At 43.8% G+C, this 17,845-nt stretch overlaps 1 protein-coding gene across 1 annotated transcript in view; it reads right to left on the bottom strand.

Moving 5' to 3' along the window:
- Nucleotides 1–17,845, bottom strand: part of lrmp (lymphoid-restricted membrane protein) — a 156,995-nt gene that overhangs the window by 23,707 nt on the left and 115,443 nt on the right. Inside the window, exons 28-31 of the mRNA XM_078554635.1 lie at nt 10,931–10,985; nt 10,794–10,821; nt 9,611–9,751; nt 4,179–4,310 (exon numbers count right to left, since the gene is read on the bottom strand). Coding sequence (XP_078410761.1) covers nt 4,179–4,310; nt 9,611–9,751; nt 10,794–10,821; nt 10,931–10,985 — 356 coding nt within the window. The remainder of the gene's footprint in view (nt 1–4,178; nt 4,311–9,610; nt 9,752–10,793; nt 10,822–10,930; nt 10,986–17,845) is intronic.

Raw genomic sequence — 17,845 nt, 5'->3', positions numbered from 1 at the left:
TGGTTGTGGTTGTTGGAGGTCAATCATCTCAGTTCCAGGACATCACTGCAGGAGTTCCTCAGGGTAGTGTCCTAGGACAAACCATCTTCAGCTGCTTCATCAACGACCTTCCTTCCTTCATAAGGTCAGACATGGGGATGTTTTCTGATGATTGCACAATGTTCAGCACCATTTGCAACTCCTCAGATATTGAAGCAGTCCATGTCCAAATGCAGCAAGACCTGGACAATATCCAAGCTTGGGCTGACAAGTGGCAAGTAACATTCGTGCTACACAAGTGCCAGGCAATGACCATCTCCAACGAGAATTAACAAGCACCCCTTGATATCGAATGACATTGCCATCACTGAATCCCTCACTATCAACATCCTGGGGTTATCATTGAAACTGAACTGGACTAGCCATATAAATACTGTGGCTACAAGAGCAGGTCAAAGGCTGGGAATCCTGCAGAGAGTAACTCACCTCCTGATTCTCCAAAGCCTGTCCACCATCTACAAGGCACAAATCAGGAGTGTGATGGAATACTCTCCACTTTCCTGGATGAGTGCAGCTCCAGCAACACTCAAGAAGCTTGGCACCATGCAGGACAAAGCAGCCCTTGATTGGCACCACATCCACAAACATTCACTCCCTCCACTACTGACACAGTGGCAGCAGTGTGTACCATCTACAAGATACACTGCAGGAACTCACCAAGTATCCTTAAACAGCATCTTCCAAACCCACAACCGCTACCATCTAGAAGGACAAGAGCAGCAGACACATGGGAACGCCAGCTGGAAGTTCCCCTCCAAGCCACTTACCATCCTGACTTGGAAATATATCACCATTCCTTCACTGTTGCTGCGTCAAAATCCTGGAACTCCCTCCCTGACAGCACTGTGGGTGTATCAACACCACATGAACTGCAGTCGTTCATGAAGGCAGGTCACCACCACCACCATCTCAAGGGAAGTTAGGGATGGGCAATAAATGCTGGCCTAGCCAGCGATGCCCACATCTCATGAATGAATTTTTTTTAAAAAATCAGAAACAATCATGGTTCCCAATTTCACACCATCACACAAAACATCACATGTGGTCAGCATGTTTCCTGATTTGTGGCGAAATGGGCTAAACTGATGGGATTACTGAATAGAAACATAGAAACTAGGAGCAGGAGTAGGCCATTCAGCCCTTCGAGCCTGCTTCGCCATTCATTATGATCATGGCTGATCATACAACTCAATAGCCTGCTCCCGCTTTCTCCCCATACGGTTTGATCCCTTTCTTTACAGTCCTTCTGATGGTGCCAAACAAAACAGTGACAGGCACAGTGTGAGCGAGAATGAGGGGTAAGTTCATTCCCATTCCTGCCGGGTTTAGACAATGAAAATTGCCACCCATGTCTTTTGCACATATCCATTCTCCAATCTTCCAGCAGGCAGAGTTGATAAAACATTCTGGTGAGACGAGATTAATGTAAAATTAAGAAGCTAGTTTATTGTATAAAATACATGTGATTTGACAGGAGAGTGCAGCCAGAATTCTCTCTATCAAACTTTTTTCGAAAGCACTTCACACACAAGAAACAAAGCAATCAAAACGTATGACGTGGTTAGAATGCTCATATTTGAATTTTCCTCTGATCAGTCTTTCTTGAACCTTAAATGTATAAGTCAGTCCAAACCCTGCCACGTGCACAGTCTTTGTTCAAATTGGCTCACTTCCTGATGTATGTCCCTTTGTCCATGGGTGAATGACCCATGGACAATTTGTGAATGAGGGTGCAATCTCCATTTGAACAGATTCCTACATATGGTGCCAATGTTGGACACACCTACCAGGATTTCCCCTTGTGGTATAAATAGTATATCATGGAATATGGCTACTAACATCCTGGATTTGGTCCATTGTGCCACTACTGCTCCATTTCAGAAATACCTACTTCTGGTCCAATATGTTTAAGTAACTTATTGTATCTCCAGTTCCAACCCTTTCACAAGAAGGTTAACTCAATAATATATTGTCAGAAATTTGGTTTCAGACACAGACTGACTATAATAACCATATGGCGATACATACAAGGAATGAGGTGCATACGTGGATGTTTCATTATTGAAATCACTCTTTTCAAATCAACTTAGAGTAGTAAATGGCTTTTTATATTAAACAAGATAAATGTGATTCAGCCCTCTAATAAGGTACATTCACTGAAAAAGATAAAAGTGACATTACAATCACTAAATTACAACTTGACTGTTTGCACATGCAAGGATGAATCTTATCTCCCAACAATGAATAGGCTGGGGTCAGGTAAGAAGTTAAGATTCCAAAAATCTGAAACAATCCAATTCGCGTTGAATCTGTCCACTTCTTGTTTTAATGCAGATTGGACGAGGGTCAGGCTGCCAATCTGCTCACCCGAGATGGATTGGTCATTGAAATATCTTAAACCATTTTTGATGGGATGTGAGTGTCACTGGTTAGGCCAGCATTTGTTACCCATCCCTATTTGGCCATAAGGTGATGGTGATGAGCCGCCTTCTTGAACCGCTGCAGTCCATGAGGTGTAGGTACACCCACAGTGCTGTTAGGGAGGGAGTTCCAGGATTGTGACCCAGCGAAAGCAAAAGAACAGCGATATATTTCCAAGTCAGGATGACGTGTGGCTTTGAGGGGAACTTGCAGGTGGTGTGTTCCCATACACCTGCTGCCCTTGTCCTTTTAGGTGGTAGAGATCACAGGGTTGGAAAGCGCTGCCTAAGGAACTTTGGTGAGTTGTTGCAGTGCATCTTGTAGATGTTACATAGTGCTGCTACTATGCATCAGTGGTGGAGGGACTCAACTTCGAAGATGGTGGATGGGGTTCCAATCAAGCGGGCTGCTTTGTCCTGGATGGTGTCGAGCTTCTTGAGTGTTGTCGGAGTTGCACTCATCCAGGGAAGTGGAGAGTATTCCATCCCCCTCCTACTTTGTGCCTTGTAGATGGTAGACAGGCTTTGGCGCATCTGAAGGTGAATCTCTCACTGCAGAACTCACAGCCTCTGACCTGCTCTTGTAGACACAGTATTTATATGGCTGGTCCAATTCAGTTTATGGTCAATGACAATTCCCAGGTTGTTGACAGTGGGAGATTCAGCGATGGAAAGCCATTGAATATCAAGAAGAGATGGTTGGATTCTCTCTTGCTGGAGATGGTCATTGCCTGGCATTTGTGCGGCAGGAATATCACTTATAATAAGGCTGACTTTTTAAAAAAAATTCGTTTGTGGGCTAAGCCAACATTTATTGCCCATCCCTAATTGCTCTTGTTCAGAGGACATTTTTGAGATTCAACCACATTGCTGTGGGTCTGGAGTCACATGTAGGCCAGACCAGGTGAGGGCAGCCGATATCTTTCCCTAAAGGACATTAGTGAACCAGATGGGTCTTTACGACAATCTACAATGATTTCATGGTCATCATTAGGCTTTAATTCCAGATATTTATTGAATCAAGTTCCACCATCTGCCATTTGAATCCGGGTCCCTAGAACATTGCCTAGTGACAATACCACTATGCCACCACCTCCCCCTATTGCTAACTCATGTGGCCTCAGGCACTGCTTGTGGGCCAGGAGGAGCACCAGTACCCAGTGAACCCCCTCACTCTGTCTGCCCCCTTTCTCCACTATCAGACCTTCCACTTCCTGGCTCTCAGGACAGTTTGGCTGTGGCCTTACTTGTGCTGTAAGAATTCCCATCAGACAGGCCTGCAGCCTGTCAACTGCAGGATGTCTGGGAAACCTAAACTTTCATGATTCCTAACTTTAAAACAGTATGCTCCACCTCCAACCGGGCATGAAATAAGGCTCCACTCTAAAACCCAGACCCTGGTTCTAGTTAATTCTGTAAGAAGTGTTAAAATCCTTTACAGTGTCTTGGTGTGCTTCATGTGCACTCTCCCCTTTATCATCCTCACTGTTAGGCCACTTGCAGTTTCCCATTACATTTTACCCTGCAGATGCAGTGCCTGATGGAGATTATGTATGTTCCTAAACATCTTAGCACCCCAGCTTTTCTAGTGATTGACAAAGTGGAACCGGAGTTCCGAGTTTTAAAATGAAATCACCAGTACTCATAAGCTTTTCCTTATTTGGAATATGTGCACCTCTAACATTAAGATTTTAACAATTGACAATTATCTTTGTTCACCTGGTGAATGGCTCCTAGCATTTCAGCCCGGCTGGCGACTCTGCTTATGGTCTGCATGAGCATCCCCAGACTTTTTTCCAGTTTCTCAAAGGTCTCCAGTGACTGTGCTTCTTCACACAGGGGCTTCACGGTCTGTGGAGAATAGAAAAGATAAATTAAGTATGGGGGAGAGGGTGTGGGAGAAGAGAATGGGACAGGAGGGGAGAACATGGCAGGGAGGGGTAAGGGGGAAGGAAACGGGCGAGGGGGAAAAGGAGAGGAGGGAGACTTAGCAGGAAAGCAAGCGAGAGAGATAGAGAGAGAAAAAGAGAGAGAGATTACAATTCAGAATGTGCAAGGGCGAGCAAGAATTCATTCCACCGAGAGGGAAAGAGAAAAACGGACACAAAATGGAATTGTTTCTCTGCTCAGTCACTGGATAGTACAGGACTTGAATATTGCTGAAAAGAGATGTTGCCGAAGCTTTTCATCTTGCACTCATCAGGACGAACACAAGGATAACTAAATTTCAAATGAACACAACAATTTATACTACAGGAGAAGGGTGCCAATTGGTTTGCAAGTTGACTCCGATTGGTCGAGGTGCTGCCATGGAGAAAAGTAATGGGGAGTTTTCTCAGATCTTCCTTGTTCACAGAGTAAAAATGGAGACGTTTACAACTTGAGAAAGTCAGTGAAATTGCTAAATTCTGCTAGGTCACTATAATCCCATCACATTTCTTAGACACTTAATATGGTGAGAGGTGTGAGGTATAAAATGTCCTGCCATGGCTTCAATTTACTTCTTTTACGTTTACTTTATTTTACTTTGGTTTACTTCTATTAACTTCATATTATTTGGCCCTACTTAATTATCCTTACCAAAAGTACAGTTCCTGTACTGTATTATTTTCTTTGTGGTAAAAGCAAAATACTGCGGGTGCTGGAAATCTGAAACAAAAATAAAAATAGCTGGAAAAACTCAGGTCTGGGATCTGCATCAGCATCTGCGGAGAGGAATACAGTTAACGTTAAGAGTCATACAGACTCGAAACTTTAACTGTATTCCTCTCCGCAGATGCTGTCAGGTCTGCTGAGTTTTTCCAGCTATTTTTATTTTCTTTGCGGTGTTTTTGGGGGAGGGGAAGAGAAGAGAACTCATCTTCGGGAAGAGCAGTCGGTGAGGCGGACCTGTCAGCTGCTGGGAACCGGCCCGCACTGAGTTCAAAAGGAGAGTGAAAAAGAAACAAATTGTGACACCACAGGAATGGGACAATTTGATTGATTAGAGAAGAAGCTAGCTGTTTGGTGAGTATCTGGAGAGTATCTAGTAAGTGTTAAGGTTTATTCTATTCTTAAGGTTTAAAATAAACTAGGAACTGTACTTTTGGTAAGGATAATTAAGTAGGGCCAAATAATATAAAGTTAATAGAAGTAAACCAAAATAAAATAAAGTAAACGTAAAAGAAGTAAATTGAAACCATGGCAGGACTGCTCGGTCGTATAGAATGAGCGTCCTATAATATGTTGGAAGTTGAGGGTGCTCCCAATCTCCTAAACGACCACATGTGCAGGAAGTGTCACCAGCTGCAGAAACTTGAGTTCCGGGTTTCAGAGCTTGAGCGGCGGCTGGAGTCACTGCGGTGCATCCGCGAGGCTGAGAGCTACTTGAATAGCACATTCAGAGAGGTGGTCGCATCGCAGTTTTAGGAGGCTGCAGGTAGAAAGGGAATGGGTGACCTCCAGGCAGTCCAAGAAAACTAGGCAGGTAGTGCAGGAGTCCCCTGCGGTCCCGCTCACAAATTGGTTTTCCAGTTTGGAAACTGGGGAGGGCGCTAGTTCCTCAGGAGTGCAGTCAGAGCCATGTTTGTGGCACCATGAGTGGCTCAGCTGTACTTGAAGGGAGGAAGAAGAAAGGAAGAGCTATGGTGATAGGGGATGTGTTAGTTAGGGGAACAACCAGGCGTTTCTGTGGCCGTAGAAATAACTCCAAGATGGCATGTTGCCGCCCTAGTGCCAGGGTCAAGGATGTTACAGAACGGCTGAAGGACATTGTTCTGGGGGAGGGCGATCAGCCAGAGGTCATGGTCCACATTGGTACCAATGACTTAGGTAGGAAAGTGGATTAGGTCCTGAAAGCAGACTTTAGGGAGCGAGGAAGGAGATTGAAAAGCAGGACTCGTAAAGCAGTAACCTCAGGATTACTCCCAGTCTTGTGTGCAAGAGGAGAACTGAGCGATGAAACACATGGCTGGAAAGTTGGTGTAGGAAGGAGGGCATAAGATTTATGGGGCATTGGGACCGGTTCTGGGGAAGGTGGGATCTGTACAAGCGAAGCAGGACTGAACAGGACTGGGATGAATATCCTTGCAGGGAGATTTGCTAGTGCTATTGGAGGAGGTGGGGGCAGGAGGGGAGGGTTAAACTAGATTGGCAGGGGGATGGGATTCTGAGAGCAAATTCAGAGCAGGGAATGGGAGATAGAGAATTAGCGAGTGACTCTGAAAGACAGAAGCAGCACAGGTTAAAAAGTGTACAGCACAGAAATTTGGCAGTGTTCAAAGGTATATATGTAAATACAAGGAGTATAGCAAATAAATCCAATGAGCTGAGGGCACACAAACACATGGCAACATGATATCATTGCTATAATGGAAACTTGGCTTAAGGAGGGGCAAACATGGCAGCTCAGCATCCCTGGATATAGAGTTTTCGGACAGGATAGGGAGGGGGATAAAAAGATGGGGGTGTAGCATTATTGGTTAAAGGGTCAATTACAGCTGTGAGGATGGAAATAGAGCATCAAATATGGCCATATGAGTTGAGCTCAGAAATAAAAAAAGGGTAACCACACTGCCAGGAGTATACAATAGACCTCCAAACAGTGGAAGAGACTTAGAAGAGCAAATATGTAGGCAGATTTCCAAGTGCAAAAACAATAGGACAGTAATAGTTGGAGACTCCAACTATCCCAATATCAATTGGGATACGAACAATATGAAGGGCAGAGTGGACGCAAAATTCTTGAACTGCATTCAAGAGAACTTTTTCAGCCAGCACGTAACAAACCCAACGAGCAGGGGCGCAATTCTAGGTTTAGTCTCAGGAGATGAAGCTGGGCAAGTGGATGAAGTAGCAGTGGGGGACCATTTTAGAGATAGTGACCATAATACAGTTAGATTTAGCATCATTGTGGAAAAGGACAAAGACAGAACAGGAGTAAAAGTTCTGATTGGGGGAAGACAAATTTTACGAAACTCAGGTGAGCTGGTGAGAGTGGATTGGATACAGCTATTAGAAGGAAAAACAGTGCCAAATCAGTGGGAAACATTCAGAAGCGAGATTCTATGGGCAGAGTGTAGACATGTCCCCACAAAAGGGTGGTACTGCCAAATCTAGAGCCCCCTTGTTATCCAGAAGCATACAGGCCAAGATAAGGCAGAAGAAGAAAGCTTATGACAGTCACAAAAGACCTAACACTGTAGAAAGCCTAGAGGAGTATAGAAAGTGTAGGGGTGAAGTAAAAATGGAAATTAGGAATGCAAAGGGAGGATACTAAAAAAATATTGACAGGTAAAATCAAGAAAACCCAAAGATGTTTTACCAGTATATTAAGAGCAAGAGAATGACTAAGGAAAGGGTAGGGCCTATCAGAGATGCACATGGTAACTTGTGCGCTGATGCTGAAGATGTGGACAGGGTTCTCAATGAGTACTTTGTCTCCATCTTCACTAAGGAGAGGGATGATGCAGACATTAGGAGTGTGAAACATTAGATATAATAAGCAGAGTGAGAGAGGGTGTACTGGAGTGACTGACATCCTTGAAGGTGGAAAAGTCACCAGGATTGTATGTCAGGTTGTTAAAGGAAACCAGGGAGGAAATAGCAGATGTTCTGAGGATCACTTTTCAATCCTTACTAGATATAGGCGAGGTACCAGATGGCTGGAGGTCTGCAAATATTGTACCATTATTTAAAAAGGGTGCAAGGGATAGGCCAGAAAATTATAGACTGATCAGCCCGACTTCAATGGTGGGAAAAGTGTTGAAATCAATTTTGAAAGACAGTATAAACTCACTTTAGAGTCACTTAGAAAGGCACATGTTGATCAGGGACAGTCAGCATGGTTTTGTTAGGGGAAGATCATGTCTTACTAACTTAATAGAATTTTTTGAGGAAGTAACAAGGAGGTTTGATGAGGGTAGTGCAGTGGATGTGGTCTACATGAATTTTAGTAAAGCATTTGACAAGGTCCCACATGGCAGACTGGTCAGAAAAGTGAGATCTCATGGGATACAGGGGAACGTGGCAAGTTGGATCCAAAACTGATGGATGTCGATGGATGTTTTTGCGAATGGAGAACAGTTTCCAGTGGTGTTCCACAGGGCTCAGTGTTGGGGCCCTAGCTGTTTGTTGTATATATTGCTGATTTGGACATAAATGTGGGAGGTATGATTGGGAAATTTGCAGATGACACAAAAATTGGCCGTGTAGTTAATAGTGAAGAGAATAGCCGTTGTCTTCAGAATGACATCGATGGTTTGGTTGAGTGGGCAGAAAAGTGGCAAATGGAATTGGTCCAGAAAAGTGTGAGGTAATGCATTAAGGGAGGGCAAACAAAGCAAGTGAATACTTAATAAATGGGAGGATATTGAAAGAAGTTGAGGAAGTGAGAGACCTTGGAGCGCATGTCCACAGGTCCCTGAAGGTGGCAGGACAGGTAGATAAGGTGGTAAAGAAAGCATTTGGAATGCTTTCCTTTATTGGATGAGGTACTGAATACAAAAGCAGGAATATAACAAAAGCAGGAATATGGAACTGTATGAAATGCTGGTTAGGCCACAGCTGGAATTTTGTGTACAGTTCTGGTCAACACATTACAGGAAGGACGTAATTGCTCTGGAGAGTGTACAGAGAAGATTTACAAGAATGTTGCCAGGGCTTGAAAATTGCAGCTATGAGGAAAGATTGGATAGGCTAGGGCTGTTTTCCTTAGAACAGAGCAGACTGAGGGTTGACCTAATTGAGGTTACAAAATTACGAGGGACCTAGATAGGCTGGACAGTAAAGACCTGATTCCCCTAGCTGAGGGGCCAATTACCAGGGTGCATAGATTTAAGGTGTTTGGTAGAAGGATTAGAGCTGACATTAGGAAAAACTTTTTCACCCAAAGGGCGTTCACTGCCTAAATTGGTGGTCGAGGCTGAAATGCTCAACTCATTTAAAATGTACTTGGATCCGCATCTGAATTGCTGTAACCTGCAAGGCTATGGACCAGGTGCTGGAAAGTGGGATTAACGTGAGCAGCTAGTTTCATTTTCATCTTTTTCTGGCTGACACATGATGGGCTGAATGGCCTCTTTCTGCACTGTAACATTTCTATGGTTCTAGAACAGAAGGATGTAGTTGAACAGCAAATCAAACGCAAATCAGTAAATGAACCCAGTACTAACCTGCAATGTTTGTTGACATTTCTCAATCTCTTTTTTCAAATTAGTTTCAGCTAAATCTCTGGATCGTTCCTCCAGGCGTAATCTCTTATCCAGAGTAAACATGTCACACTTGAAAGCTAATGAGAAGCGGAGGAATTCAGCCTGCATTTAAAGAAAAGTTACTCAATGTTAAAGTTACTGAAATACATGTCCATTAAAGCAACGCATGTTGCTTCACATCACACTAGGACCACTAACTCTGGTTGGACATCTTCTGCAAAGTTTCATCATATTATTTCCCACCTCCAACTGCACTGCCACACGTTTGTCCCCAGAAATATTCATCCTTGTGGTCAACCCCAGTCTAGTACTCGAGGAACCCTGCATTGTCCAGGGTTCTGCACTTTGGTTGAAGCGTTAAAGCAAGATCCTATCTGCCCTCAAGTAAAATTAAACAATCCCATGGCACTCTTCGGAGAAACACAGGGGAGATTTTCCCGATGTCCTAGCCAACACTCATCCCTTAAACAACATTGCTGAAATAGAAATTATCTGGTCATTATTACATTGTTGTTTCTGGGACCTGGCTGTGTGAAAATTGCCTGCCACTTTTAAGTGTAAACTTATGAAATTGTTGAGCAGGAAAAGATCAGCTGGCATATCAAAGCTGTTCCACACATGATGGCCAGAGCATCATAGATGAATCCTGCCCGCTCAATCTGCTCAGTTCTGAAGAGGACATGAACATGGTAATGCTCCCTACTTTACAACAGTGACTCCACCTCAAATGTACTTAATCAGCTGTGAAACAATTTGGGGTGTCCTGAGGTTGTGAAAGGGATGCTATATAAATGCAAGTTTTCTTGCCCCTTTTGAAACACAAAATTGCTTGAAGAAAATTTTTTTGTTTTTCCTTGACAACGTCTAGGGCTTTTCTCCGTTTGCTCTCAGCAATGGCTGGGAAAGTAATCTGGAGATTCCAAAACAATCCCGGAAGTCTGTCAACATCAAAGCACTAATAATTTGATCCAGCTTCCCTCCAAATAGATACACAAGAGGAAGGGACAGAACAAGCGGAGGAGTTATTTATGGGAGCTGAATTGCGAGCTATGCTCTGCGCAACAGTATGATTATTTAGCAACAGTCCAACATTGAAATTTTGCATAAAAACAAATAAAACAGAATTTGTACAACGCCACCTTACCTCCACATCCTGTTCGGTAGCTGAGGCACTGTGGGGAGGATACAAAGAGATTCATTTTGCATATTCCAGAATTGCAAAAACACTGAATATTATGACACTGGAGAAAACAATTGAATTAACTTTGCGCCACTTCTTACCTCTGTAAGTTCAACGGATCTTTACTTTTGGAGTCAGGTGACTGATACATTCCTGCTGAAAAACAGAGAATTACTGTTATGCACAAATTACTGAAACTAAACTACCCAAGTTAAAAGCTGTTTATGACTAAACCTTGCCATCTAACCCTGTTAATGTCAGATCACTAAGGCTTTCAATTACCTCTGCACTGTGTACTATTGAAAAAGAAAAAGGATACAAAAAACACAATTTTGTTAGAGGTGTTGCACTGGAATGGAACAGCTCAAATCAAATCACAAGATCTATGCCTAAAGCAATATAACTACAGGAGAAGGAAGTAGTCAGTCACCAGGGAGAACCCACCATAGCCCTGAGGGAACATGCAGGGGTTGACTAGTGAAAATGAGGGCAGGGTTGGTGAGTGGATCAAAACATAATTTTACTAACTGCTAAAAGTAATTGTAAGTCCCTCAGTTAACAATCCCTGCAGAGGACCCAAAGTATCACTCAGGAGGTAAGTTGAATCTCAGGTATCTCAAGAGTTCTGACACAAGAGTCCTGGGGCACTGACACTACGAATGGGGAAAGTAGGATTTGTACCGTTGGGTCCGTCTTCATCTGAACCGTGCTGGGGCCAGTGTTCCGGCGAGTCATATAACTCGGGTAGTAGAGAAGGTTTTAAACACTGTAAATGGTTGGGGGCAAGGAATCAAATTTGGGAAGATATTCTAAAAAGAGTAGCAACAAGGCAAGTGAGAAGATTATCAATATGGGAGATAATAAACAGACCATGACAGAAAGGGATAAAGAGTACAAATCTAAGAGCAAATCAACAGATAATGCTGGAGGTTACAAAAAGAACAAATCTAAAAGAACTGTATCTGAATGCACATAGCACTTGAGACAATACAGATGAACTGATAGGGCAAATAGAAATAAGGAAGTTAAGATCTGATAGCTATTAAAGAGACACGGCTGCAGGATAACAGGTTGGGCCTGAATATTGAAGGGTACATGACATTTAAGGAAGACAGGAAACTTGGAAAAGGTGGAGGGGTGGCTCTGTTGATTAATGATGGTATTAGCCCAAGGGAGGGATGACCTAAGTTCAGGTAGCCAGGATGTAGAAGCAGGTTGGGTAGAGATGAGGAAATGATAAAGGCAAGAATTCAGTTGTAGGGTTGGCGTACAGTCCCCCTAACAGTAGCCACATGTTAGGATGCAGTACAAAGGAAGAGATAGTGAGAGCTTGCCAGACAGGTTCGACGATTATCAGGGGGATTTTAATCTACATAGACTGGCAAAATCAGATGGGCAAAGGTAGTCTAGATGAGAAGTTCATAGAATATTTTCAGGATAGTTTCTTAAAACAGTATGTTCTGGAGCTAACCAGAGAGCAGGCTATTGGACAATGAGGTAGGATTAATTAATGACCTCATGGTGAAGGATCCCCCAGGTAACATTGATCGTAATTTGATTGAATTCTGCATTCAGTTTGAGAGAAGAGAAGAGTGGATCTAAGAGTAGTATTTTAAATTTAAATAAGGGCAGTTATAGGAGGCATGAAAGCAGAGCTAGCTAAAGTGAACTAGCAAGTTAGGTTAAGGGATATGTCAGTAGAGATACAGTGGCAGATATTTAAGGGGATATTTCAGAATACACAGAATAGACATATTCCAACGAGAAAGAAAAATTCCAAGGGGAGGATCTGCCACCCATGGTTAACTAAAAAAATTAAAGAGAGTATCAAACTTAAAGAAAAAGCATATCATTGTGCAAAGATTGGTGGCAGGTCAGAAGGTTGGGAAGAATACAAAGATCAGCAAAGAATGGCTAAAAGATTAATAAGGAAGGAAAAATTAGAGTATGAGAGAAACCTAGCTAGAAGTATGAAGACAGATAGTAAAAGTTTCTATAGGTATTTAGAAAAGAGTTAACAAATTAATGTTAGTCTGATAGAAGGTGAGGCTGTGAAATCAATAATGGAAAATAAGGAAATGGCAGATGAATTGAACCGGCGTTTTGCATCAGACTTCACTATAGAGGATACAAGTAACATCCCAGAAATAGCTGTAAATCAAGAAAATTACAATCACTAGGGAAGTGGTACTTAGCAAATGGTTGGAGCTTCGGGTTGACAAATCCCCGGGTCCTGATGGATTTCATCCTAGGGTCTTGAAAGAAGTGGCTAATGAGATAGTTGGTGCATTGGTTTTAATTTTCCAAAACTGCCTAGATTCGGGGAAGGTTCCATTAGATTGAATGAAGGAGTAACATTTTGCTATTTTCCAATAAAGGGAGGGAGATGGAAAGCAGGGAACTGCAGGCCAGTTAGCTTAATATCTGTCATAGAGAAAACGTTAGAAGCTATTATTAAAGACGTTATAACAGGGTGCTTAGAAAAATTCAAGGTAATCAAGCAGAGTCAACATGGTTTTGTGAAAGGGAAATCATGTTTAACCAATTTATTGGAGCTCTTTGAGGAAGTAAGATGTGCTATGGATAAAAGGGAACTGGTGGAAGTACTGTATTTGGATTTCCAGAAGGCATTTGAAAAGGTGCCACATCAATGGTTATTGCAGAAAATAAAAGCTCATGGTGTAGGGGGTGACATATTGGCATAGGCAAAAGATTGGCTAGCTAACAGGAAACAGAGTAGGCATAAATGGATAATTTTCTGGTTGGCAGGATGGAATGAGTGGTGTGCCACAGGGATCAGTGTTGGGACCTCAGTTTTTTACAATTTATATAAATGACTTGTGTGCAGGGGCCGTAGGTATGGCTGCCAAATTTGCTGATGACAAAGATAGGTAGGAAAGCAGTTGCAAAGACGATGTGAGGAGGCTACAAAGGGATATAGATAAGTTAAGTGAGTGAGAAAAATCTGGCGAATGGAGTATAATGTGGGAAAATGTGAAATTATCCATTTTGGCAGGAAGAATAAAAGAGCAGTGTATTACCTACATGGTGCAAGGTTGCAGATCTCTGAGATGCAGAGAGATCTGGGTGCCCCAGTGGATGAAACACAAAAGGTTAGTATGCAGGTGCAGCAAGTAATTAGGAAAGCTAATAGAATGTTATATTTATTGTGGGGGGAATTGAATACAAAAGGTAAGGAGGTAATGCATCAGTTATACAGAGCATTGGTGAGACCACATCTGGAGTACTGTGTACAGTACTGGGTCTCTGTATTTAAAGAAGGATGTAAATGTGTTGGAAGCTGTTCAGAGAATGTTGACTAAACTAATACCTGGAATGGGTGGGTTATCTTATGAGGAAACGCTGGACAGGTTAGGGTTGCATCCGCTGGAATTTAGAAGAGTAAGAGGTAACTTGATTGAAACATATAAGATCCTGACAGGTCTTGAAAGGGTAGGTGTGAAAAGGATGTTTCCTCTTGTGGGAGAATCTAGAACTAAAGGTTACTGTTTAAAAATAAGGGTTTGCTCCTTTAAGACAGAAATTAGGAGAATTTTTTTCTCAGAGGGTCACGAGTCCTTTGACCTCTCCTCCTCAAAAGGCTGTGGAAGCAGAGCCTTCGAATATTTTTAAGCCAGAGGTAGATAGATTCTTGATAAGTAAGGGGGTGAAAGGTTATACGGGGTAGGCGGGAAGGTGGAGAAATCAGATCCGCCATGTTCTTACTGAAAGGCGGAGCAGGCTCCAGGGTCCGAGGGGCCTACTCCTGTATCTAATTTGTGTGTTTCTATGTAGAAGGTCATCAACCTGAAACACTAACTTATTTCTGTGTCAGATGCTTCCCGAGCTGAGTATTTCTAGCATTTTCTGTTTTGATTTCAAATTTCCAGCATCTGCAGTATTTTTGCTTTGATCTGCTTTTATTTGGCTGAAGAGTGCAGGAGTGCATGCCAGGAGCAGGACCAGGCATACCTAAAAATGAGGTGTCAACCCGGTGAAGCTATAAAACAGGACTACTTGCATGCCAAACAGCATAAGCAGCAAGTGATGGACAGAGCTAAGCGAGCCCACAACCAACAGATCAGATCTAAGCTCTGCAGTCCTGCCACATCCAGTGATGAATGGTGGTGGACAATTAAAAACTCACTGGAGGAGGAGGCTCCACAAATATCCCCATCCTCAATGATGGAGGAGCCCAGCACATCAGTGCAAAAGATAAGGCTGAAGCTGTAATCTTCAGCCAGAAGTGCCAAGTGGATGATCCATCTTGGCCTCCTCCGGAGGTCCCCAGCATCACAGATGCCAGTCTTCAGCCAATTCGATTCACTCCACGTGATATCAAGAAACAGCTGAAGGCGCTGGATACTGCAAAGGCTATGGGCCCTGACAATATTCCAGCAATTGTGCTGAAGACTTGTGCTCCAGAACATGCTGCGCCCCAAGCCAAGCTTTCCCAGTTCAGTTACAACACTGGCATCTACCTGGCTATGTGGAAAATTGCCCAGGTATGTCCTGTGCACAAAAAGCAGGACAAATTCAACCTGGCCAATTACTGCCCTGTCAGTCTACTCTCGATCATCAGTAAAGTAATGGAAGGAGTCATCAACAGTGCTATCAAGCGGCACTTGCTTAGCAATAACCCGCTCACTGATGCCCAGTTTGGGTTCCGCCAGGGCCACTTAGCTCCTGACCTCATTACAGCCTTGGTTCAAACATGGACAAAGGAGCAGAACTCCTGAGGTAAGGGGAGAGTGACTGCCCTTGACAGCAAGGCAGCATTTGATAGTGTGGCATCAAGGAGCCCTAGCAAAACTGGAGTCAATGGGAATCAGCGAGAAAACTCTCAGCTGGCTGGAGTCATACCTAGAACAAAGGAAGTTGGTTGTGGTTTTTGGAGGTCAGTCATCTCAGCTCCAGGACATCACTGCAGGAGTTCCTCAGGGTAGTGTCCAAGGCCCAACCATCTTCAGCTGCTTCATCAATGATCTTCCTTCCATCATAAGGCCAGAAGTGGGGATGTTTGCTGATGATTGCACAATGTTCAGCACCATTCGTGACTCCTCAGATACTGAAGCAGTCCATGTCCAAATACAGCAAGACCTGGACAATATCCAGGCTTGGGCTGACAAGTGGCAAGTAACAAGTAACATTTGTGCCACACAAGTGTCAGGCAATGACCATCTCCAACAAGAGAGAATCCAACCATCGCCCCTTGATGTTCAATGACATTACCATCACCGAATCCCCCACTATCAACATCCTGGAGGTTACCATTGACCAGAAACTGAACTGGACCAGCCATATAAATACTGTGGCTACAAGAGCAGGTCAGAGGCTAGGAATTGTGCAACAAGTAACTCACCTCCTGACTCCACAAAGCCTGTCCATCATCTACAAGGCACAAGTCAGGAGTGTGATGGAATACTCCCCACTTGCCTGGATGAGTGCAGCTCCCACAACCCTGGACACCGTCCAGGACAAAGCAATCCGCTTGATTGGCACCACATTCACAAACATTCACTCCCTCCACCACTGATGCACAGTAGCAGCAGTGTGTACCATCTACAAGGTGCACTACAGGAATTCACCAAGGATCCTTAGATAGCACCTTCCAAACCCACGACCACTACCATCTAGAAGGACAAGGGCAGCAGATAGACTGGAACACCACCATCTGGAAGTTCCCCTTCAATTCACTCATCATCCTGACTTGGAAATATATCGCTGTTCCTTCACTGTCGCTGGGTCAAAATCCTGGAACTTCCTTCCTAACAGCACTGTGGGTGTACCTACACCACATGGTCTGCAGCCATGCAAGAAGGCAGCTCACCATCACCTTCTCAAGGGCAACTAGGGATGGGCAATAAATATGGCCCAGCCAGTGAAGCCCACATCCCATGAATGAATAAAACAAAACACATACCCCACCCTGGATCAAAAATGCCTCCCTCTCCAAACGGAATACTTCCTGCAATCTTTGCAGTTAGACATTCAAAACAGGCAAGGTTAGTGACAAGATAGGTTATCCTAATGATTATATACTCATTTAACAACCCTTCCTTCGCACCCCCCACTCCACCCAACATAATCGGAGAGTTGAGGGCTATGAGGATCTGGCACGAAAGAGGAATTGAGGCCTAGGGCAGATCAGCCATAATCTTATTGAATGGTGGGGCAGGCTTGAGTGGTCGAATGGCCTACTCCTGCTCCTAATTCCTTGGCCAGGATATTGAGTTCAGCGAGCGGGGGGAGGGGGGGGACGGGGCTTGCTTGCTGATGCGTAAAATGACGTGGGATGACGTCGGGCGGAACTTCAATTTTTAGGTTGGCGGGGGCGCAGCTGAATCAGCTGTGCGCCCGCTGACCTGTCAACGGCCTATTGAGGCCATTTAAAAAAGTAATTGCAATAATTAATGGATGGTTGGCGGGCAGGCTGGGAGCCCTGGCGGGCTTCAGAAAAAGCATGAAACCTCATCCACGAGCGGGATAAGGTTTCATGAGGGTTTTAAAAAATTTACTAAAGGTTTGATTAAAAGTGATGGACATGTCCCAACTCATGTGACAGTGTCACATGAGGGGACATGTCAGGGAAATTTTATTTTTGCCTCTTCATCATCTTTAAATTTGCCACCTATGTGGGCGGGCCAATTAAGGCCTGCCCAGCGTGACGTGCGTCCAGAAGTGCTGTGCGCTCCCTGTGTGGGCTGCAGGGGTGGGGATTCCCTGAGCCGGGCGTGCGCCCTTTTGTACGCACAGATCTCCCTGAAGCAAAGTGCTGCCTCAGGGAGATCGGCTCAAATGTGAAAAACAGATTAAAGAATAGAAAATTTTTACTGACATGTCCCCTCATGTGATGCTGTCACATGAGCTGGAACATGTCCATAACTTTTATTTGAAGAGTATGTTAAGATTTTAAAACTCTCATGAAACCTGATCCCACCCGTGGATGAGATTTCATGTTTTTTCTGAAGGCTGCTGGGCTCTTCGCCTGCCCACCAACCTTAAGGTTGGATGGG

The sequence above is a fragment of the Cetorhinus maximus genome, chromosome 12, assembly GCF_964194155.1.
Source record: "Cetorhinus maximus chromosome 12, sCetMax3.hap1.1, whole genome shotgun sequence".
Taxonomy (NCBI): Eukaryota; Metazoa; Chordata; class Chondrichthyes; order Lamniformes; family Cetorhinidae; genus Cetorhinus; species Cetorhinus maximus.
Note: the sequence above shows the minus strand (reverse complement) of the source record. Positions and strands in the feature narration are given on the sequence as shown.